General features: G+C 42.7%; 1 protein-coding gene across 9 annotated transcripts in view; it reads left to right on the forward strand.

Moving 5' to 3' along the window:
• Window positions 1–24,878, forward strand: part of CPVL (carboxypeptidase vitellogenic like) — a 133,153-nt gene that overhangs the window by 33,331 nt on the left and 74,944 nt on the right. For all 9 annotated transcript variants that reach the window (XM_069586756.1, XM_069586755.1, XM_069586761.1 and 6 more), the window contains 3 exons: window positions 17,018–17,132; window positions 18,107–18,165; window positions 19,957–20,036. In XM_069586756.1, coding sequence (XP_069442857.1) covers window positions 17,018–17,132; window positions 18,107–18,165; window positions 19,957–20,036 — 254 coding nt within the window. The remainder of the gene's footprint in view (window positions 1–17,017; window positions 17,133–18,106; window positions 18,166–19,956; window positions 20,037–24,878) is intronic.

Genomic DNA, 24,878 nt, shown 5'->3' on the forward strand with positions numbered 1-24,878 from the left:
TGAGTTTGCTTCAGAAGCCAGAGAAAACAAAGGAAAAGTTATCCCTGTGGAGGGTGGTGTTTATTTTTGCATAAAATTTGCAAATTTTATGCATATAACAGCACTGTATATGTAATGACTGCGTAAATTGCTTAAAGTTTCTTCTCTTGGTACTGTGGGGTTGTGTTTTCTTGACTTTTCATTTCTGCTTTCTCAGCCATGGCCTCTGATTGTTCATCAGGTGGTTGTGTGAGGGGTGTGGAGAAGGCATGTGAGAAATGGTGAGGAATTCAGGTTCTTTGTGATGGGGTCTCATAGTAGTTTGCAGGCTGTCATCACTCTGGGATGCCTCTCCTGGACCCCTTATTTCTTCCTCACTGTACTCTTGAGTGAGGCAAGGAAGGTTCCTAAAGCACAAAATTTAAGGACTCACTTTCATGGGTGAGCACCTACGAACTGATGCTTTTGAACTGCAGTGTTGGAAAAGACTCCTGAGAGTCCCTTGGACTGCAAGGAGATCAAACCAGTCAATTGTAAAGGAAAGCAGTCCTGAATATTCATTGGAAGGACTGATGCTGAAGCTAAAGCTCCAATACTTTGGCCACCTGATGTGAAGAACTGACTCACTGGAAAAGACCCTGATGCTGGGAAAGATTGAAGGCAGGAGGAGAAGGAGATGGCAGAGGATGAGATGGTTGGATGGCATCACTGACTTGATGGACATGAGTTTGAGCAAGCTCCAGGAGTTGGTGATGGAAAGAGAAGCCTGGCGTGCTGCAGTCCATGGGGTCACAAATAGTTGGACATGACTGAGAGACTGAATTAAACTGAACTCATGGGTTTACACGTGCAAGGCTGGCACTTGACTATCTCTAGACTCCTGCTGGAACCCCTCTTGGGGGAACCCAACTGGAAACCAGAGGGCAAGGGAGTCTGGCCCATTGAGGTCTGCCTACCAGGGCACAGAGCCAAGTGGAGACTGGATTTTCAGAAGTGGTCAAGAAAATATCTGAATCTCCAGCACGATATTGAGGACAGTTGGTATAAATTGAGCCTAGAAAGATGACCTATTTTTGACAGGTGGGAAATTTCCTTGTGTTCTTAGAAGTCTCTTAAACTTTATGCCTTTCAGAAACCATACTGTATGGTTTGTGATATCACATCTGTCTATATAATATGCAAATGCAGGCATTTATCATGAATAGCAGTTGTACATTGTACAATTGCCATTGTACAAATTTAATCACTTAAAAAAAACACAGATTTATTATTTCACAGTTCTAGAGATCAGAAGTCCAATACAGGTCTCACTGGCCTAAAGTCAAGTTGTTGGCAGGGCTGCGGTCCTTCTGGAGGCTACAGGGGAGAATCAGTTTCCTTGTCTTTTGCAGTTTCTAGAGCTGCTGGCATTCCTTGAATCAATGGCTCCTTTTACTGTCTTTATAGCCCACATCAGTGAGCTGAATACTTTGCACATTGCATCACTTTGGCCAACTCCTTATTCATCACCTTCCCTACTCTTGTATGTTGCCTCTCTCTTCATATAAGGACCTGGGATAACTTTGGACCCACCTGGATAATCCAAGATAAATCTCCCTATTTTAATGTCAGTTGAATAGCAACCTTAATTCCATCTACAACCTTATTCTTCTTAAGAATTAACATATTCACATGTTCTGGGGATTTGGATGTGTACATCTTTTAAGGCCATTCAGTTCAGTTCAGTTCAGTTCAGTCGCTCAGTCGTGTCCGACTCTTTGCAACCCCATGAATCGCAGCATGCCAAGGCCTCCCTGTCCATCACCAACTCCCGGAGTTCACCCAGACTCAAGTCCATCGAGTCCATGATGACATCCAGCCATCTCATCCTCGGTCGTCCCCTTCTCCTCCTGCCCCCAATCCCTCCCAGCATCAGGGTCTTTTCCAGTGAGTCAACTCCTCGCATGAGGTGGCCAAAGTACTGGAGTTTCAGCTTTAGCATCATTCCTTCCAAAGAAATCCCAGGGCTGATCTCCTTCAGAATGGACTGGTTGGATCTCCTTGCAGTCCAAGGGACTCTCAAGAGTCTTCTCCAACACCACACTTCAAAAGCATCAATTCTTCGGCTCCCAGCCTTCTTCACAGTCCAACTCTCACATCCATACATGACCACAGGAAAAACCATAGCCTTGACTAGACGGACCTTTGTTGGCAAAGTAATGTCTCTGCTTTTGAATATGCTATCTAGGTTGGTCATAACTTTCCTTTCAAGGAGTAAGCGTATTTTAATTTCATGGCTACAGTCACCATCTGCAGTGATTTTGGAGCCCCCAAAAATAAAGTCAGCCACTGCTTCCACTGTTTCCCCATCTATTTCCCATGAAGTGATGGGACCAGATGCCATGATCTTCGTTTTCTGAATGTTGAGCTTTAAGCCAGCTTTTTCACTCTCCACTTTCACTTTTATCAAGAGGCTTTTTAGCTCCTCTTCACTTTCTGCCATAAGGGTGGTGGCAATCTTGATTCCAGCTTGTGCTTCTTCCAGTCCAGCATTTCTCATGATGTACTCTGCATAGAAATTAAATAAGCAGGGTGACAATATACAGCCTTGACGTACTCCTTTTCCTATTTGGAACCAGTCTGTTGTTCTGTGCAAAATGGATACTTGAAAAATTAACCCGGATTAGTGATTCACAATATGTTCTTTTATTTTATTATACTTAAGAATGATCTTCAAATTCCCCAGAGATTCTGACTCATAAACTAGGAGAGGCTAGCAAGTTGTAGGATTAGCAGGTGGACCATGCTTCAGAAATCATTGCTTCAGCCTATAGGCTACTATCCTGGATTCAGTGTTCCTGACCCCAAAGTGACTCACACTTCATTTGCCAGAAAGAAACAGCCAGAGCAGGGAAACCCCGATGGAGGTGGGTGTGTTATTCCATGCACTTACCTAGGATGAAGGCTGGAATGGGAGACTGAGGAGGTGAATGCAGCCTTTGGGGTCAGCTCTCCTAATCCTGCCACTGCCAGGTCTCCAAATCCAATGCGCTCTGTCTCTCCACCCTCACCCTAGTCCTGCCTGATCCCTTACTCTCTCTTCTGCTTTGGTGGCTGGTTATGATACCAGTGAGCTCCTCATTGATTTCTGCATGATGTCTTTTTTTTTTTTTTTTTTTGGTAATGATCCAGATTTGTGAAAACAGGGAAGTGATCAAACAAAACGAAGACTCAGTCTTTTCCTTTTTAGGTTGCCTCTAAGCAGGTGGACAGCTTTATCGAGGAGACTGGCGATGCTCTGGGACTGTAAAGCTGGTCAGGGAAAAGGGCTTAGGGTTTATACTCACTCCTAGTTGCTGGACTGAAACCCCTTGCAGTAAAATAACTGGACTGTTGGGGCCCCCCTTTAGTTAAAGAAGACCTGCCTATGCACCCCCAGAGTATGTTCTCTGGGGGTCCAGAATTGTAGCCTTAAACACATTCTAAGATGATCCCAGAAGACTTGAAACTGAGGCCACTGCGGCATGAAAGATGCTTAAGAACGTGGTGTCCTATTGGAAGTGATAGACTATGCTTCAGGAGAGAGGCACAGCGAGATGAAAAGACGGTTCTGTTGACAGGTTATCACCACATGGCAGCTGGGATAGATAGTTCCAAGACCTCCTTCTGGGGAGCCCACACACACAGCCAGGTCTCCAAGGCCCCAAAGCAACCTTTCCTGCCTAGGCAGTCAGGCTATAAATTATGGACCAGGCCATTTTGGGTGAAGGAGATAAAGCATGCGACAAGGAGAAGCAGTGGTCACTGAGATGGGAGACAGTTCCTTTCATTTGGCAGAAATAATAGTTTGTTGCCTGTCACAGGGGAACAGCTGATATGATCATCAGGAGAGAAATGACCCCTTACGAAAATTGAAGGTAGAGAAAATAAGAGACCCAGGAAGGATGCCACACTTGTAATAGCCCCTGGGTAATTTTTTGGACTGCTGTTTCTCAAATTAATTGTGTTTCCTGTTATTTCTGTGAATCTTCCCTCTTATTATATACAAATCAATGAATAATGGGTTCCAGAACTTGAAATTGGTGTGCAGTTGGGGGACACAATCAACATGAGAAATGAACAGTCATTTTTCATAGAATAAAAAGTACAATGAAACCAATAAAAATGTAACAATTATAACAGCTGCTCTTGATTGAACATTGACTATGTGCTAATAAGTACTGGGCATTTTTCTTTAATCCTTATGAAAACCACATGAGGAAGGAATTACTATCTTCATTTTACAGTTGGAAGAGAATTGCAGAGATTAGATAATTAGCTCCAAGTTTCCCAACTAGAACTGGGCAGAATTAGATTTTAAAACAAAATCTCTGTTGGAGAAATATTTGCTCTTGATCACCCCAGGTTGACTGTGAGAAAACAAATCATGGAGGGCAATAAATTACAATTGTTAAAAGTAAGGCTCTTGAGTCAGGCTTGGATAAAACCTTGGCTCCACTTCTTATGCCAAATGTGACCTTAGGCATGTTCTTAACTTCTCTGAGCGTTGGTTTCCTTATTTTAAAATGAGGCTCAAATTACCTACTGAACAATGGTTTTGAGAAAATGAGATAATATGATAAAGTCTCAGAATGGTGTTTGATATCTAATAAGTAGAGTTGCTATTATTATTTCATTATCAGTATTATCACTGTCATTACTAGTTTTTCTAGTATTAACACAAATACTCTACGGAACAAAACCAGACATAATTTGGGAGATTAAAGATGTCAGGAGATAAGGAGCAATTCCAAATTGGAAGGAGTCGGATGCCAGCCAAGAATGTGGATTAATTGTTACTGGGAAAGGAAATTACAAAGTGGAATTGGGATTTTTCATGTTTAAGAAGGTAAAAAATCATGTATTGTTTGCAACCCCATGGACTGTAGCCTACCAGGCTTCTCCATCCATGGGATTTTCCAGGCAAGGATACTGGAGTGGGTTGCCATTTCCTTCTCCAGGGGATCTTCCTGACCCAGGAATTGAATCCGGGTCTCCTGCATTGCAGGCAGATGCTTTACCCTCTGAGCCACCAGGGAAGCCCATTTTTTGAAATTAGCATCCTTTTCATTAGAAAAACTATCCAGCATTTAAGTTTTTCTTATAGATAAAGGAGTAATTTGTGGGATGCATTTATCTAAAACCTGTAGATTATTCAACTGCCATAGAGTCAAAATCTGAAATGTTTAGAGTTGAGTCTAAGCCCCTTTGGGCTGCCCCAGTGGCTCAGCAATGAAGAATCCACCTGCATTGCAGGAAAGGCAGGACACATGGGTTCAATCCCTGGGTTGGGAAGATCCCCTGGAGTAGGAGATGGAAACCCACTCCAGTATTCTTGTCTGGAGAATCCCATGGACAGAGGCCTATAGTCCACGGGATTGCAAAGAGTCAGACATGAATTAGTGACTGAGCACACGTACACGCTGCTGCTGCTGCTGCTGCTGCTAAGTCGCTTCAGTCGTGTCCAACTCTGTGCGACCCCATAGATGGCAGCCCACCAGGCTCCACCATCCCTGGTATTCTCCAGGCAAGAACACTGGAGTGGGTTGCCATTTCATTCTCCAATGCATGAAAGTGAAAAGCAAAAGTGAAGTCGCTCAGTCCTGCCCGACTTAGCGACCCCATGGACTGCAGCCTACCAGGCCCCTCTATCCATGGGATTTTCCAGGCAAGAGTACTGGAGTGGGTTGCCAGTGCCTTCTCAAGCACCCTTTACTCAGGTCCCTACCTCGTTCCTCAGGCCAAGGAGAATGACTGGTGTCCCTGGAATCTGACTATCTGGTGATGGAGAAAGGTCAGTCTCATATTGAGGAGTCAGCAAGGCCGGGATAGAGTGAGGCATGGGAGGTGCCAGGAGGCAACATTTGAGATGATCCCTCCCTCTCAGGGTCCTGCAGGTGCTGACCCTGCTTACCCGGACGCCAGGAAAAGCATGAGTGCAGGGGATTAGATGAACACAGTCCCTGCATCCACAGTGCGATGCACAGGCAATGAGCCACTCTGATGCTTGTGGCCAAAGCAAAAGGCATTCTCTCTGGGAGCAGGAGAGCAGGTCCCCAAGGGTCCCTGGAAGCCAGCAGACAGCCAACCCTGGGAGTGCAGACACAGGGCCTTCGCACACACTCAGGTCACTTCCTCCTTTGGATGTTTAGACTGCTTCAGTAACAGAATGGCACAGAGCAGTAGCTGCCAAACTTGCGACTGCACGTCAGACATAACTTGGGAGCTTTACAAATATGACAGATCCTCCAGCTCAGTATGTGATGTCTCCCAGCAGAGATCTGATTTGTTTGGTCTGGAGAGGGCCCAGGGATCAGTGTTTCTAACAAGTTCCACAGTGATTCCAGTGCAGCTAGTCAGTTCTTTGAATTTGGAAAGAGAGAACTAAAGGTCAGGGCACTTTCTCCAGTGTAATCTCCAGACATATTTTCTCATACTCCCTGTGCTCAAATGGTATCTGACCAATTTAACAAGTATTGAATTTTCAGCGAACACGATATTTAGCTTTGTCAGTAGAGGGTGCTGGAGGGACATTGCAGGAGGAAGTTGACGTCTCTTCTTGGTCCCTTGTGCATTTTGCTTTCTCTTGGCCCTGCTGCCCAGGCCGTCAGCAGTGTATGTGGAAGGACAATCAGTGGTGCTCTGCCTTAGCAGGGCACCCAGACCACGAAGACGCTCAGCAAGTTTATAGACTGGACTCCATCCCAGTGACCACCTGTCTGTGGCCCTCACAGACAGGTCTCACCAGTAAGCAGGCTTCCTACAGCCTAGGCTTCCTACTTTCTCTGGCACCCTCTCATCAGCCTGGACTACCTGCCTCCCAGAGGGTCACTTCCAGCAGCCTTCCTGGCATGGACACCATGCGATTCTGGTTGTCCATGCCCTTCAAGCAAGCAGCCTCCCAACATCCTGACTTCCTCTGCATTCCTGGCCCCTGCCAGCCGTAGCCTGCTGTCCTGCAGGCCTTTCCTTGCCCAGCGGTTGTTGGCCTGCTTTGCCTGGGCACCTCAGTGAATTTCTCAGCCCCTCAATGGTCTGGAACCATAGCTTCTCCAACGAGATCTGGACTGTGGCCTTGGGAAGGGCCACACCCCACCTTATGAGTTCGTCCATCCGCCGTCCCCCGTGGACATTCTCCCTCAGCCCAGATACCCTTTAGAGTTCTCTTTACATATTTATGGTTATCCTTCCATTATAATGAACATCCATTTACACTAAAATATGGACACAGGAAGCCTACCCAGCATGCTGGCATTTGGCCAACACCAACGAAGTGGCTCAGTGGGGAAGAAGACCCTCTGGTATTCCAACCCCACCCTTGTCCTGAGCTGGATGAACATGGCTAATGGAGGCCAGAGCAAACACTAGGACTTGTAATGGTATTGAAGGTCGGTGTTTTCAAGTTAAAAAAAATTTTGAAAAACAGAAAAATTTAAGAGTTAAAATTTACTGCGTGGTTATGGAGAAGCTGTCAGGACCCGCAGCAGCTGGTCTTTCTGCCTCAATCTTATTCTGCTAAGACCAGTGAATTACTCATTTGTGCTTCGTTGCAGATCAGCTTGCCTTGCTTCTTCAGGCATTTAATAGAAGATGGCTACCCTGCAGTTTCCTAGTCCATCTGTCCTTGGACCATGCGGTAAACAGAGATTAACTAGCACTTCTCCTGGGGGCAGAGTGTGGTTGGCCCAGTTTGGATCAGGTGTTCTTCCTCAGTCCTATGAGCTAAGACTGAGGGTGCTGGGTCATGTGATAATTAACATGGCTAATGGGCTCTTTCCATTGGTGAATGGACTTAGAGAAGGGGATGTAATTTGGACAAATCTCTTAAAATGTGTCTACCACTGATGGCTACAAATACACCAATAATGCAGTAAAGATGTGGAGGTCACAGACACTTGTCTTCTTTAAATATTCACTGTTTATCTTCTCTTGGCTATGCACTGATAACATCAGGGATCTGGGAAAACAGAAGGTAGGTGAGTGAGACAAATCAAAAAGAAAGTAGCTAAAAATGACAAATTATGGATCATCCCATCCATAGGTATGCTCAGGCTCTGCGGAAACCTTGATATGCCCCACTGCCTTTGAGAAATGAAATTTTAATATGGAGAAACAAGTAAACTTTCAGCCATTTCTTCTGTGCATCAAGAAAGGAAAGTCAGTAATTTTCTCCAACACCCTTACCTCATTCTTTTAATGTCCAGCGTTTTGGAAGACGGCATGAACAGAGAAGCTAGAACTTTCTAGTGAAGAATTAACAGCCAGGTAGAAAGGTTAGGAAGGAGAAAGGTAAAGACAATTCTAGTGGGGTGTGAGCTGGCTCAAATGAATGAGACAATCCAAAGCTTGATGAGAGTCAGTGGGAACTTGGAAGGGATATGAGGAGGCTTCAGGACAGAAAAAAAGTTTTAAAAAGTTAATTGTCCATATGATGGTACGGTGGCAACTATCATAGTATAGGAAGTTTTTAGAGAGTGTTCGGAATGAACCACTATGAGTAAAATTCCCCTGAAAAGCACTGAATGTCTTGAGTAAGTTATTTTTATGTGTTGGGAATATATCTGTATAATTAAAATGTTATTGAGTATCTAGTTAACAGTTCTAATCACAAAACCAATTGCTTTAAATAAAAAACCTCTGCCTTCATTAGTATCATTAGTGTTGCAGCTGAAATACCAGCTGAACTGGGACCTGGGTGGCAAAATGGGAGTCCATTCAAACATACTCGGGGGAATTTTCAAGACAGTTACATGGGGTTCTAATGACTTCAATTACAACAGAACGCATTACTTAAACCAAGCAAATGATCAGCCTCTGCATATAGAAGTGTGAAGGGAGCCTTAATTAATTTACTAATTGCACTTCTTATTTTAAGTGGTACCATTGGTTTGGGTCTATAGTGGTTAGGTTGCTGTTTTCTCTTACAGAGTGTGGTGTTCCTCTGTGGGGCTGGAGAAAGGGAGTATGTCCCCAGGCCTAGGCATTGGCAGATTGCGCCAATACTTATTGGGTACCTAAGATTCCCTAGGGTTACTCCAATAAGTCCTCTGTCTACAGTATAGTACTGAAATCTGCAAGTGTTTACTGCATCCCCAGCCCCAGTGTACGAACGTACTGCTTCAGTGATTATGTAAGGTTGGAAGGTTATCTACCACGTGATGTAGAGGGGGGCCCAGAGGGATGGAGTGAAAGATGGGTATTGTTTGATGGGGAACAGGGTGAAAAGGAAGACTCAAAGTATAAGCGAATGCTACTCATGTGGGAAGCAGTAGGGCAGGAAGGTTTCATTTCATTAGTGTTTTCATATAGAGTCCTCTATGCTCACTTTGAGAGTTGGACTATGAAGAAAGCTGAGCGCTAAAGAATTGATGCTTTTGAACTGTGGTGTTGGAGAAGACTCTTGAGAGTCCCTTGGACTGCAAGGAGATCCAACCAGTCCATCCTAAAGGAGATCAGTCCTGGGTGTTCTTTGGAAGGACTGATCTAAAGCTGAAACTCCAATACTTTGGCCACCTGATACGAAGAGCTGACTCACTTGAAAAGACCCTAATCCTGGGAAAGATTGAGGGCAGGAGGAGAAGGGGATGACAGAGGATGAGATGATTGGATGGCATCACCAACTCGATGGACATGGGTTTGGGTGGACTCCGGGTGTTGGTGATGGACAGGGAGGCCTGGCATGCTGCGATTCATGGGGTTGCAAAGAGTCGGACACGACTGAGCGACTGAACTGAACTGAACTGATGCTCACTTAGAAGCAAGGAGGAAGAAGCTGGGTGTTTTTGAAGAATCTCTTTATGTACAGAAAGAAAGAAAATGAAGTTGCTCAGTTGTGCCCAATTCTTTGCGACCCCGTGGATAGTAGCCTGCACCAAGCTCCTCCGTCCGTAGGATTTTCAAGGCAAGAGTACTGGAGTGGGTTGCCATTTCCTTCTCCAGGGAATCTTCCCAACCCAGGGATCGAACCCAGGTCTCTCACATTGTAGACAGAGGCTTTACCGCCTGAGCCACCAGGGAAGTCCTTATGAACAGAATGTTAAATCAAATACATGAGTTTTAATACTTCAAATGACAATCTGTTAAGACCTAGGGTATTTTTTCACCATCATAGTGAATGAATAATGGAATGCGCTAATGTGAGAGATTGTGAAATTTTCTTCAGTAGAGATCTAAAAATTAATTGCTAAACTACCTCTTTCTGGGCTCTTCCTTTAGCAACAAACCCTGAGGAAAGAGTGTCCAAGTTCATGAATTGGCCACCAGGGGTCACCAGAAGAATTAAAAGGGCTTCTGAGGCAAAGCCATAGTTTCCTGTTCACGAAGAGGGCAATTTGTGATTCTGTTGTTAGAGACTTCTCACTTAAATATTTAGGATCGTTTTCTCCCTTCTTTTATATATAAAATTTCCTTGTCCCTTATTTTTGATCGTCAGTTCTTGCTACACTGCTCTGACCTATATGTCATTGGTAGATATTTTTCTTTTTTTTTTTTATTTTTATTTTTTTATTTTTTAAATTTTAAAATCTTTAATTCTTACATGCATTCCCAAACATGAACCCCCCTCCCACCTCCCTCCCCATAACATCTTTCTGGGTCATCCCCATGCACCAGCCCCAAGCATGCTGCATCCTGCGTCAGACATAGACTGGCGATTCAATTCACATGATAGTATACATGTTAGAATGTCATTCTCCCAAATCATCCCACCCTCTCCCTCTCCCTCTGAGTCCAAAAGTCCGTTATACACATCTGTGTCTCTTTCCCTGTCTTGCATACAGGGTCGTCATTGCCATCTTCCTAAATTCCATATATATGTGTTAGTATACTGTATTGGTGTTTTTCTTTCTGGCTTACTTCACTCTGTATAATCGGCTCCAGTTTCATCCATCTCATCAGAACTGATTCAAATGAATTCTTTTTAACCGCTGAGTAATACTCCATTGTGTATATGTACCACAGCTTTCTTATCCATTCATCTGCTGATGGACATCTAGGTTGTTTCCATGTCCTGGCTATTATAAACAGTGCTGCGATGAACATTGGGGTACATGTGTCTCTTTCAATTCTGGTTTCCTCGGTGTGTATGCCCAGAAGTGGGATTGCTGGGTCATAAGGTAGTTCTATTTGCAATTTTTTAAGGAATCTCCACACTGTTCTCCATAGTGGCTGTACTAGATATTTTTCTTTTTAATTAAATATATAAATGCTTTTTTGTAAGGTATCATTCACATTTCAAATGCTAGTCCATCACGGAGGCTGCGTTTAAGTATTCACTCTAACATCTTCCTGCTGTTCTTTTATATAACCCATTTCTTTAATTACTTATTTATTGCCTGTCTTCCCACTTTACCAGAAAAGTAGCCAGAGATAACACTTAAGTAGATACTCTAGGCACTGTTCAAGTGCTGGGCATATATTAACTCTTGAATCTGCACAACAGTCCTGTACAATAGACATTATTATTATTCTTATGTTCAAGCAGAAGACACTGAGACACAGAGAAGTTAAGTAACTTGCCCAAGGTCACACAGCTATAAAACAGCATAATTAGAATTCAGACCCTGGCAGTCTGGTGCCACAGTCCATGTTCTTCATTAACTATCCTTCCTGTCCATGAGTGGGAGCTGGCCTGCATCCCCAGCCCTAGAATAATGCCTGGTGATGTTGTATGTTAAATGAATTAATAATTCATGGTAAATTCAGAGTGTCAGACTATTCAGCCAGATGATGATATGTACTGATATATGAAGAGATTTCCACAACATGCTGTTAAGTGACTGCAGCAAATATAGAATATTATATATTGTTGTTTTTGTTCAGTTGCTAAGTCATGTAGGACTAGTTTGGGGGGAAAAAAGGTAATTATGTACATAACATATGTAACATCTATGAGATATGTGCATATGTACATGTGAGGAGGTGGGGTAGGGCATAGAGAAAAATCTGAAAGACTAAATACTCCAATGATTATCTGTAGGGAATAGGATTGATGGGCAAGGGGGATTTTTTTTATACCCTCTTTGAAAAAAAGTAAGAATAAGTATTTCCTTTATGATATGAAAAACTTTAAGTAAAAATTTTTGAATTTTTGACCAAAATAAACACACTCTCTCATTTCATACATTTTTGAATTACAGTTTCAGAATAATAAGTACTTTAAAAGTCCTTAATTTCCTAAATCTATAAATCAAGTAAAACAGTTGCTTCTTACTTCATTCGAGTCTGAATTTTGCAATTTTGTTCAGGGTGTCTTCATTTACTTTTATTCTTTTCTAAATGGGGGTAGGAGGTGGGAGAAAGGCTTCATTCCCACAACTGAGAGCTAAATATATCACCCAAGGAGTTAGATTGCCAGGGTCTGAATTCTAATTATGCTATTTTATACCTGTGTGACCTTGGGCAAGTTACTCAACTACTCTGTGTCTCAGTGTCTTCTGCTTGAACATAAGAATAATAATAATAATGTCTGTTGCATAACTTTATGCCATTATTATTGACATAATTACTGTGTGTATCATGACGTTGTGATGTCTGCATGTGTGTGTGCATGTTCAGCCACTTCAGTCATGTCTGACTCTTTGCAACCTCATGGACCTGTAGCCCACCTGTAGCCCACCTGTAGCCCACCTGTAGCCCACCAGGCTCCTCTGTCCATAGGATTCTCCAGGCAAGAATACTGGAGTGGGTTGCCACGCCCTCCTCCAAGGGATCTTCCTGACCCAGGGATTGAACCCACATCTCTGGCATCTCCTGCACTGCAGATGGATTTTTTTTACCACTGAGCCACCTGGGAAGCCTTGTGATGTCATATCATATTAAAAAAAAGTCTGAAAGCTGTGGGATTACTGACTCTTGGACTTTTTGCATTGAACACACAAACCTTTCTTTTCTAGCATTTGATTTTTGCATTTCATTCCAAATAAGGGAAATATTTTCTTCACAGTTTGGTTGGCACATCAGAGTAAGACGATGTTGGCGTGTAATTTTCTTTTTAAAAAAGTGAGCTTCTTCAAAGATTGTTGAGCTCATTCACCTCCTTCAAGAAAGTAAATTTGAGGAGCAGGGTCAGCTGAGGTTGGAGGTGTGTATGCAGATCTCTTATTATTTAAGCATGCCAAGAATGCAGTGTCCTGTGCTTCAAAGTTGCATAATAAAGATGTTTGGCACCAAGGTACCAGACTTGACTTTGTAGTGTGGCCTCTCAGGGTCAGCCTGTTTTTCTGACAGCCTGGAAGTCCCATCATTGTGCCAGGTCACAGGAAGAGACATGAAAAGCAGGGGAGGATGGAGTGCAGAGCAGAGGGCCCAGGGCATCCGAGAGGGCAGAACTCTCTATTACCCTCACAGCTTCTCGGCCCTGCCTGCACATTTAACCACCTCAGTTTGGTTCAGTTCAGTCGCTCAGTCGTGTCTGACTCTTTGCGACTCCATGAATTACAGAGCGCCAGGCCTCCCTGTCCATCACCAACTCCCGGAGTTCACTCAAACTCATGTCCATTGAGCCAGTGATGCCATCCAGCCATCTCATCCTCTGTCGTCCCCTTCTCCTCCTGCCCCCAATCCCTCCCAGCATCAGAGTCTTTTCCAATGAGTCAGGTCTTCGCATCAGGGAGCCTAAGTATTGGAGTTTCAGCCTCAGCATCAGTCCTTCCAAAGAACACCCAGGACTGATCTCCTTTAGGATGGACTGGTTGGATCTCCTTGCAGTCCAAGGGACTCTCAAGAGTCTTCTCCACCACAGTTCAAAAGCATCAATGCTTCCCTTCGGCCCTCAGCTTTCTTCACAGTCCAACTCTCACATCCATACATGAACTCTGGAAAAACCATAGCCTTGACTAGATGGACCTTTGTTGGCAAAGTAATGTCTCTGCTTTTCAATATGCTATCTAGGTTGGTCATAACTTTCCTTCCAAGGAGCAAGCGTCTTTTAATTTCATGGCTCCAATCATCATCTGGAGTGATTTTGGAGCCCCTCAAAATAAAGTCTGACACTGTTTCCACTGTTTCCCCATCCATTTCCCATGAAGTGATGGGACCAGATGCCATGATCTTAGTTTTCTGAATGTTGAGCTTTAAGCCAACTTTTTCCACTCTCCTCTTTCACTTTCATCAAGAGGCTTTTTAGCTCCACTTCACTTTCTGCCATAAGGGGGGTATCATCTGTATATCTGAGGTTATTGATATTTCTCCCAGCAATCTTGATTCCAGCTTGTGCTTCTTCCAGCCCAGCGTTTCTCATGATGTACTCTGCATATAAGTTAAATAAGCAGGGTGACAGTATACAGCCTTGCTGTACTCCTTTTCTATTTGGAACCAGTCTGTTGTTCCATGTCCAGTTCTAACTGTTGCTTCCTGACCTGCATACAGGTTTCTCAAGAGGCAGGTCAGGTGGTCTGGTATTCCCATCTCTTTCAGAATCTTCCACAGTTTATTGTGATCCACAGAGTCAAAGGCTTTGGCATAGTCAATAAAGCAGAAATAGATGTTTTTCTGGAACTCTCTTGCTTTTTCCATGATCCAGCGGATGTTGGCAATTTGATCTCTGGTTCCTCTGCCTTTTCTACAACCAGCTTGAACATCTGGAAGTTCACAGTTCATGTATTGCTGAAGCCTGGCTTGGAAAATTTTGAGCATTACTTTACTAGCATGTGAGACGAGTGCAATTGTGTGGTAGTTTGAGCATTCTTTGGCATTGCCTTTCTTTGGGATTGGGATGAAAACTGACCTTTTCCAGTCCTGTGTCCACTGCTGAGTTTTCCAAATTTGCTGGCATATTGAGTGCAGCACTTTCACAGCATCATCTTTCAAGATTTGAAATAGCTCAACTGGAATTCCATCACCTCCACTAGCTTTGATGCTTCGTAGTGATGCTCTCTAAGGCGCACTTGACTTCACATTCCAGGATGTCTGGCTCTAGGTGGCATTGTGATTATCTTGGTCATGAAGATCTTTTTTGTACAATTCTTTTGTGTATTCTTGCCAATTCTTCTTAATATCTTCTGTTAGGTCCATACCATTTCTGTCTTTTATCGAGCCCATCTTTGCATGAAATGTTCCCTTGGTGTCTCTAATTTTCTTGAAGAGATCTCTAGCCTTTCCCATTCTATTGTTTTCCTAAATTTCTTTGCATTGATCACCGAGGAAGGCTTTCTTATCTTCTTCTTGCTATTCTTCAGAACTCTGCATTCAGATGCTTATATCTTTCCTTTTCTCCTTTGCTTTTTGCTTCTCTTCTTTTCACAGCTATTTGTAAGGCCTCCCCAGACAGTCATTTTGCTTTTTTGCATTTCTTTTTCTTGGGGATGGTCTTGATCCCTGTCTCCTGTACAATGTCACAAACCTCCATCCATCGTTCATCAGGCACTCTATCTATCAGATCTAGGCCCTTGAATCTATTTCTCACTTCCACTGTATAATCATAAGGGATTTGACTTAGGTCATACCTGAATGGTCTAATGGTTTTCCCTACTTTCTTCAGTTTCAGTCTGAATTTGGCAATAAGGAGTTCATGATTTGAGCCACAGTCAGCTGCCTGTCTTGTTTTTGTTGACTGTATAGAGCTTCTCCGTCTTTGGCTGCAAAGAATATAATCAGTCTGATTACAGTGTTGACCGTCTGGTGATATCCATGTGTAGAGTCTCCTCTTATGTTGTTGGAAGAGGGTGTTTGCTATGACCAGTGCGTTCTCTTGGCAAAACTCTATTAGCCTTTGCCCCGCTTTATTCGGTATTCCAAGGCCAAATTTGCCTGTTACCCCAGGTGTTTCTTGACTTCCTACTTTTGCATTCCAGTCCCCTATAATGAAAAGGACATCTTTTTTGGGTGTTAGTTCTAAAAGGTCTTGTAGATCTTCACAGAACCATTCAGCTTCAGCTTCTTCAGTGTTACTGGTCAGGGCATAGACTTGGATTACTGTGATATTGAATGGTTTGCCTTGGAAATGAACAGAGATCATTCTGTCATTTTGAGATTGCATCCAAGTACTGCATTTCTGACCCTTGTTGACTGTGATGACTACTCCATTTCTTTTAAGGGATTCTTGCCCACAGTAGTAGATATAATGGTCATCTGAGTTAAATTCACCCATTCCAGTCCATTTTAGCTTGCTGATTCCTAGAATGTTGACGTTCACTCTTGCCATCCCCTGTTTGACCACTTCCAATTTGCCTTGATTCATGGACCTAATATTCCAGGTCCCTATGCAATATTTATTGCTCTTTACAGCATTGGACCTTGCTTCTATCACTAGTCACATCCACAACTGGGTATTGTTTTTGCTTTAGCTCCATCCCTTCATTCTTTCTGGAGTTATTTCTCCATTGAATTCCAGTAGCATATTGGGCACCTACCAACCCGGGAGTTCATCTTTCAGTGTCCTATCTTTTTGCCTTTTCATACTGTTCATGTGGTTCTCAAGGCAAAAATACTGAAGTGGTTTGCCATTCCCTTCTCCAGTGGACCATATTCTGTCAGACCTCTCCACCATGACCTGTCCGTCTTGGGCGGCCCCACGTGGCATGGCTTAGTTTCATTGAGTTCGACAAGGCTGTGGTCCGTGTGATTAGATTGACTAGTTTTCTGTGAGTATAGTTTCAGTGTGTCTGCCCTCTGATGCCCTCTCTCAGTGCCTACCATCTTACTTGGGTTTCTCTTACCTTGGACGTGGGGTATCTCTTCACAGTTGCTCCAGCAAAGTGCAGGTGCTGCTTCTGACCTTGGACATGGGGTAGGTCCTCATGGCTGCTACTCCTGAGGATATACAAAGGCAACTCTTTGATCATTCCTGGGTATTCTGGCTAACAGAGAGAAAAACCTAACTGCACAAGATAGATACCAGCATATGAAATAAATACTAATTCTAAACAAGAAATGACAGTGCTTTACTTCTGTAGAGAGTGGTCATGGGGAAGGTTTGATGAGACTTAGTCAAGGCTGTGAAAGACAGGATTTAGGTGAGTTTGCCTGGGTATTTTCTGAAGCCTTAGCACTCTGTACTCACTGGGTTCTTTGTCCTTTCCAGGTAGAGCCGGAGAACGCGCCAGTTGTCCTTTGGCTGCAAGGTGGGCCAGGAGGCTCATCCATGTTTGGTCTCTTTGTGGAACATGGACCTTACATTGTCAGCAAAAATATGACTTGTAAGTATTGCTTGGACTCTGGTTTCCCATGGAGAGTTCTTCCTTTGACCCTTGTATCTGCTTTAGAAATAACTTAGTGTGTACAATGAACCCCTAGAAATAGCTTTACAGTTTCAGATTATGAAAACACAATTTTCTGGCAGTGTCTGTCCAAGAAGGAGGAGCCAACAGGGTGAGTGTCCTGACTGGGCTGCTTTCTGCCTTGAAATTTGGATGAAATGTTCCACACTTTGTTCTGTTAATCTACTGCTGACTCAAGCAATCCAGACTTATGAAAATAGTTGGCATTTATTACTGTCTGGGTGAGACCTTTTGCGTAGGGCAAGTGGATGGAATTATATCCCTAATTATTCATACAAACTGAAAGGCGTAGTTCAGCCACACAAATGATCAGATATCTTGGAAGCAAGGTGCTGAGGACTGAGGGCCGCAGGAAGGAATGGAGAAGGAGCTACATCCAGCTCTAACCCAGGCTTATCTCCACCTCAGTTTTAGGGGAGGGGAGATTGTTTACTTTCCCCAGGTCAGAATTTGGAGTGTGAACGAGTTTGTGACTCAGTATACTTCTGTCCACAATTCTGTCGAAGTTGTGGGTCTCTTCAATGTTGGATGGGAGGGAAGATTCTGGAGAATCAGAGGTTAAAGAGGATTCACTCAATTGGACAGATAGGTTTATTGCATCTGTGGGTGATGGGTATTTCTGCATGAGGCAGTTGCATGGGGTTTTGTTTCCAACGTTCATCTTAGATGTAGAAATTCTCTGGTTCTGGGAAAAGTAAAGGAGAGGAGGGGAAGAGGAAAAAGCAGCTGGTGTCCGTACCTGCTGCAGGACAGTGATGCAGGGTCAGAGGGACACAAAGTGTTCCCCAAACTGGAGGGGACAGGTGGGAGTGTTGGGCTCCAAACTAGAGCTAGACATTAGGTGGAATGTGTTAATAAGGACTCAGTCTCAAGCCTCTTCTCTGCTTTACTAGTGTTTGCCAGAGACTTTCCCTGGACTACTACGTTTTCCATGCTCTACGTTGATAATCCCGTAAGTACCCGGGGTCCTGTGAAATGGCAGTGTTGACCTCTGTAGTCTTTTTTCTTTCATTAAGTACATTTATTAAACAGAAAGACACCAGATTTTTTTCTTTTTAACTATAATTGTCTATTTTCTTTTAAAAAAAAATTTTATTGGGCTGCTCCAGGTCTTGGTTATGGCCTTAATGGGATCTTAGTTGCCATGTGCAGGATCTAGTTCCCTGACCAGGGTTCCCACCTGGTTTCCCTGCATTGGGAGCACTAAGTCTTAACCCTTGGAGCACCAAGGAAGCCCCTATAATTGTCTATTTAAAAAACACATTTGATTCAATTTGTCCCACCCTCTCCTTCAGCATTGAAACACGTACATGGCCATATATAAAATAGAGAGCTAACTAAGGAAGTTGCTGCGTAACACAAGGAGCTGGTGCTCTGTGCTCTGTGACAACCTAGAGGGGTGGGACGGGATACAGGATGAGGGGTAGGCACATATGTATACCTATGGCTGATTTATATTGTTGTATGGCAGAAGCCAACACAATAAAATAGTTATCCTCTGATTAAAAAGTTTTTTTTGATTGAGATTTAATTTTTCTAATATGTACCATTATATCCAAGTTTGGGGGTTTTCCTTGCTGCTTTCTCTCCTTCCCTCATTTCTGGTCTTATGAAATGTCCTCTTCACTGAGTTATACCGTTCAGGAAGGGATGACTTTCTCTCTAGTGATAATATGGGTTTCTCTATAACTTGGGTGTTTTTTTTATAGCATGGGAACACCTAATCTTTCAAATAGAGCTCTGATATAAAAAGTCAAAACTAGCCCCTTTCACTTATCACAGTGAGCTGAATGCCTCATTTCAGGGAGAGCAAAAGGTAGAATTCTCCTTGGGAAGTTTTATGAAATCAAATCAAATAAACTACAATATAGGAGAGTAACTTTGGGGTCAACTCCTACAGATTGGGAGTATCTGTCCTCTAATCTCTCTAACTTCTTTCACTTCCCAGATGGTTCAAAGAGAAAACAGAAAAATAGGAAGGAAAAAAATCCAACATTCTTGCCCCCCATCATGTTTTGTCAGCCATCTTCTTTTTTAGTCTATAATTCCATGTTTACATTAAAGTCAAATTAAATGTCCTGTTCCCTTGGCTGTTTGGAAAAAAAAAATTTACAACTGATGTATATGGTGGGGGTGCATTCCTTGTATATATTGTTGACCCAAAATAAGTAGTAGCTTTTGCTATTGATTTACTCAGTTGACTATGAACTTCCAGGAATAAGGAACTATTAGTTTAAAGCTAATCTTTATTTTAAAACCCCTTATCTGCTGAAGGTGAAAGGGCTTAGTGGCCATATTTATCACAAGTAAAGAAATGGGGAAAAGAACTGCACACACACAGAGGTAGCTTTTATCTTTGGCCAATAGAGAGTTCCTTCTTAGCAGGACAGAGCAGTGCACCTTCCAGGTTTCAGAGAGGAGACAACTTTGAGTCTTTTGATACTGTAGCAGAGGCCAGGAAAGGTGAGTTTCTCATCCTTAAATAATCATCTGGCACGGTTCCCACTGCAGGATCAGAGAAGAGCTTTGCATTGCTAGTTTATTTGGGCTCAGCAGAGGGAAGGGGGACATGGCGACATGCAGCATCCTTCTGTGAGCATGGATGAGTGCACATGGGGGATGCCAAAAAGCTGAGGCCAAAGGCATGACCTTGGGAATAGTGTTGATTTCCTTCTCATGCGGTGTCTCTCAGCAAGATGTGTGTTTCTCTCTGTTTATACCTGCTTATTTATTTCACCTTCAGGTGGGCACAGGTTTCAGTTTTACCGACCATGTCCACGGATATGCGATAGATGAGGATGACGTGGCTCAAAACTTATACAGGTAAAAGGCCCTGGCGCTCTTTTGACCATCTTCAAACCAAATGATTTTCTATTTCAATATGAAAATTCCTCCAGTGGTAGAAGTATTATTGATTGGTCATCATAGTCTAGTTCTTGAAGATCTTTTAAGAATACTTCTACATGAGGAGTGTGCGCACACACACACACATACATACATGGCCTGTTTTCCATTTTGTTATGTTATAATTGATAACTGTGCAGTGGCCAGCAGAGAAAGTAGCAAGAAGAACCGACATCTTAAGGTGTAATTTTGTAAAAATATCCTTTGAAAAACAATAGAAACAGCAGAATTATTCAACCAAATATACTTTTCCAACCTTTCAACTAGCTGCCTGAGAGGTTTCTGCTTGCTTCCAACATTATTTGTATATTGAACTTTGGATTGTTTGTTTTCTTTCCCAGGAGTCCTCCTTTTGTGGCCATCACAAAATGCAGTTTTTCACTCCTGTGTTTCTCCTTCATGCCTTTTCCAAGCTGAAAGCTCAGCTTGCTAGCTAGTTTCTTACTTTTCCTTTCAGATTACAAAGTTATTCTTTTACACAAAAAATTAAGGAAAATGTGAAGTTGCAAACCTGATCAAACAGTATACATATAATATCTTCCTTTCTCTTTTCTTACATTCATTATAGCTATTTTTAGTACATTTTCTTAAAGTGACCTTTCTTATTTGGTTATTTTTTTTCCCAGTCTGTAAATTATTATTAGAGACCAGGTCCTGGATTCTTTCCCATCACTAGGGCTCCCCCCAACCCCCGGCCCTACACATTGTAATAATTTGCTGAAACAATCCTAGTCGCCAAAAAGAGGTAACCAACTCCTCTATGCTGCCCCCTTACTTTCACCAAACACCCTGTCTGCTAATCGGTGAGCAAACCCAACCAATCCCCAAAGTGAAAGTGAATCTAATAGGAGTCAGTGTTTTTTGATCTCTGGCAAAAGCTTTCCATTTTATTCTTTCTCCCCAAGGCGATGGCTGGGAGGGGTGGGGGCAGGGGAGAGGAAAGAGGCTTAACTTTCGGCCTCTCTCCCAGAGATATTTCTTCTCTGCTGCCCCAGAAAATGACATGGCTGGTGTCTGTCTTGCATGCTTTTGTTTGCCACATGTCCCGTTATTTTAACACAGTCACTCAGTCTCCAGGTGAGCTGACTAGGACCCACACTTCTGCTTCCAGATCCTATGGGTCCTTAGCCAGATCCTGGCAGGGGTCCCTCCGCTGCCACCAGCTCAAATACCTCCTTTTCCCCCCGCCACAGACATAATCCTGACGGCAGTCCTTACAAGTTAACTCAAGGGCCACGTCTTCCTCATTTAGTACTGACTGTGAGCTCTCCTTTTTCAAGTCGGAAACATACGTCCCCCATACCCTCCTCCTCCAACCCTCTTTTGGCTTAACTCCAAACAACCTCAGTTGTTTAATTAGCAAATACCCTGAGGGCGGAGGGTCTGTATGAAAGAAATACATCAGATCCTCTAAGCCAGAGCCTTGCACCCCTGCCCTTCCTCTTCTGGCTCTCCAGCCCCTCCCCCAAGGATGGTCACAGCTTCCAGTTGACCCTCCGACTGGATATTTACTGCTGACATGTGGTTCATCTCCTCTTGCAAGACATGTAAAGAGAACCTATTTCAAAGCATCCATTGTTTATAGCTGTTTTAGTTCTTTTTGCTTCAGGCTCTTAGAACTGGAAAATAGCTAATCAAGGGGCAGAAAACTGATTTCAGCTGTTTCCTTTATGGTTTATACTATTTGTTTCCCTTTGTGACTGCACTCTTCTCCCCAGCTGTCTAGATGGGTGTTTGGAATAAGAAGGTCGCTTTGAAACCTGTAAACAGGCTACTACAGGTTTAAAGAGTAGAACTTTCTTTTTCTCCTGAAAACCATCTTTCTTTTTTTCTGAAAATCCCACTGCATTTCACTAGTATTAGTGCTCAGCTGAGAGGATGTCTAAAAAGACATTTGACATTTACATTTAGGCTACTTTTCTTTGTTTGAAAATGAAACTTTTTCTGCAAACTAAGATGCTTAGACTTTTTTTTTTTTTTTTTTTTTGCTGTGTTATTCGCTCAGTCCTGTCTGACTCTTTGTGACCCAATGGACTGTAGCCACCAGGCTCCTCTGTCCATGGAATTCTCCATACAAGAACACTGGAGTGAGTAGCCATTCCCTTCTCCACGGGAATCTTACCAACCCAGGGATTGAACTTGTGTCTCCTGCATTGCAAGAAGATTCTTTACCATCCGAGCCACCAGGGAAGCCCATTGCTAAATAAAACTTCATAACAATGTGACTATGAAACAGTTTTATATATTAAATTGAGAACTGCACTGAATGAAGGGTGAAGGTGAGATCATGGCCCGGCCACACTAGATGTGGAATGAATGAATGCTCAGGATAGCTCCCCATCTGATGCAAGAGAGCAAAACCACTGGGATCCTTGTCGCTATGCTTCTTTCAGCCAGACTGTCAGTGACTAAATGTATACCTTGTCTGGCTTTTGTTGGTATGGAGCTTTTGCTAAGATTATTTTCACCTCGGTTCTCCTGAATGTCTTGTATTTCTATGATCCTGACTCCACTAGAGCAGACCAGAGTCCAGAGCTGTCCTTCGATCTGTAATGTGTTATCATTTACATCCACCTTCTCTGCCCTGAGCCCATCTTCTCTTTAATAAAATTATCTGAGGGGTGGTTTCTCCTGATCATTCACCCTTGCCTTCTGTGTTTCATCCTGTTATCTCTTAATGTAACTTTCTGCCACTGAGTAGCCTTTGACTAAAATTCTACTTATTTGATAAGGCCTTGACACGATGCCAGCAAGGTTGCAAATGGAAAGTCATGGAAGAGAGATATGCTTTGTGTGCCATATAGCTCTTGTGCCTGAATAAATGCATGGAGTGTGCACGCGTGCACACACACACGTATGCTATGTATTGGGTTGATCAAAAATTTGTTCAGGTTTTTCCGTAACATCTTACAGACAAACCCAAATGAACTTTTTGGCCAACCTGATATTATTATATGCTTTAGCAGTTGTACTTACAAAGTTTGAAGTTTAAGGTGAGGATGATTCTAGATTTTATTTTTGAACAACCCTTTACCATGTAACGGTCTAATCCTTGATGACAACACAGTTCAATGAACAAATGGCATATGTACCTCCAACTTACCAAATTTACCTTTTTCATTTTTCATTCCCATTTAAGAAAGACCTACTAAGGCATTGCTATGATTAGCCAAGCTTTTGTTCAGATCCTACTGTGAAATTAAAATTTCATGATAACTTCCTCAACTCGGACCTTGCCTTGGAGACGTCAACTAGAGAATCCTGTTTTTTCAAGCTAGAAGTAAGCTGGGAGATTATCTCCTTCAACTAAGATTATCAGATAAAATACAGAATGCCGGTTAAATTTGAATTTCAGATAAACAGTGAATAATTTTTTAATCTAAGTATGTCCTATGCAATATTTGGGACAGACTTATACTCAAGTATTATTTGTTGTTTATCTGAAATTCAAATTTAGTTAGACATCTGGTATTTTATTTGCTAAATCTGGCAACCCCAACAACTCTCCAACAAATTCTTTAAGGAAATAAGTTTTAAGCTAAAGCACAAGGCTTAATTGAGATTTACTATATTAAATTGCCTATTGCCATTCCAACTAGCAGGAAGAGAGAAAGAGAAGTAATTTTTAGCCTGAAGGTTAAAGAGGCAAGGGTGGAGAATAAACTCCTATTTTTATCTTAGCTCTAAAGGCAGCGTATTGCCAGCACAAACATGGAGGCTATGTAATGCACTTTCCAGATTTAGTTGCTACAAAGATTTCAGTTACTATAAATAATAAATAAATACACTGAAACTCTACAGTAGAGTTTAATGTTGGCTTTTTTTTTTTCAAGATTATTTTTATGTGGACCATTTTAAAAGTCTTTATGAATTTGTTACAGTATTGGTTCTGTTTTATGTTTTGGTTTTTTGGCTGTAAGGTGTGTGGGATCATAGGTTCCTGACAGGGATCGAACCCTCACCCCTTGCACTGGAAGGTGAAGCGCTAACCACTGGACCACCAGAGAGGTTCCGATGCTGGGTTCTTAATGGAGCCTTTGAAAATTAAGTTATTGCCAGGATTGTGGCGATTGCAATGACCCAGTTTTGCCTCTGTGTAACCCTTGAACTTTCTGCTCCTGGTTTTGCAGGGCCTCCTTGCCTTTTATCTTCACTGGCTAGTTCACGGCTTTTAGTCCCTCAGCAGGAAACTGGAACAAAAACCCTGCCCAGCTTCTCAGGCATTGCAATGTAGGTCAAGACATTCATAAGGCTTCGGAGTTTCACAAGTTTTTGTCTCCTTTATGAAAGATTCTGTTCAAGTAGAGAATCGTTTAATAATCCACCCTTTTCTTGCTTGTTATGAAATAATTTCTTGAGTCTGTTTAAATCTATTTCAGCATACCAAAGTGGCTGTTGGCAATCTTTAGTAAATGTGGATATTTTGAGCCCAGAGGCCACTTTGCATTTACTTCCATATCTGTGGGCATTTGGTGATTTTCCTTTAGACTATAGTCATTTTAGGGGGCTTCCCAGGTGGCTTAGCGGTAAAGAATCTACCTGCAATTGTAGCAGACACAAGAGACATGGGTTCGATCCCTGGGTCAGGAAGATCCCCTGGAGTAGGAAATGGAAACCCACTCCAGTATTCTTGCCTGGAAAACTCCATGGACAGAGCAGCCTGACAGGCTACACTCCATGGGGCTGCAAAGAGTCAAGCACACTTGAGTGACTGAACACATACACAACCAGTCAGTTTACAGTTTTTCTGTTCTTTGGTTA

This window comes from Ovis canadensis, chromosome 4, assembly GCF_042477335.2.
Source record: "Ovis canadensis isolate MfBH-ARS-UI-01 breed Bighorn chromosome 4, ARS-UI_OviCan_v2, whole genome shotgun sequence".
NCBI classification, from domain to species: domain Eukaryota; kingdom Metazoa; phylum Chordata; class Mammalia; order Artiodactyla; family Bovidae; genus Ovis; species Ovis canadensis.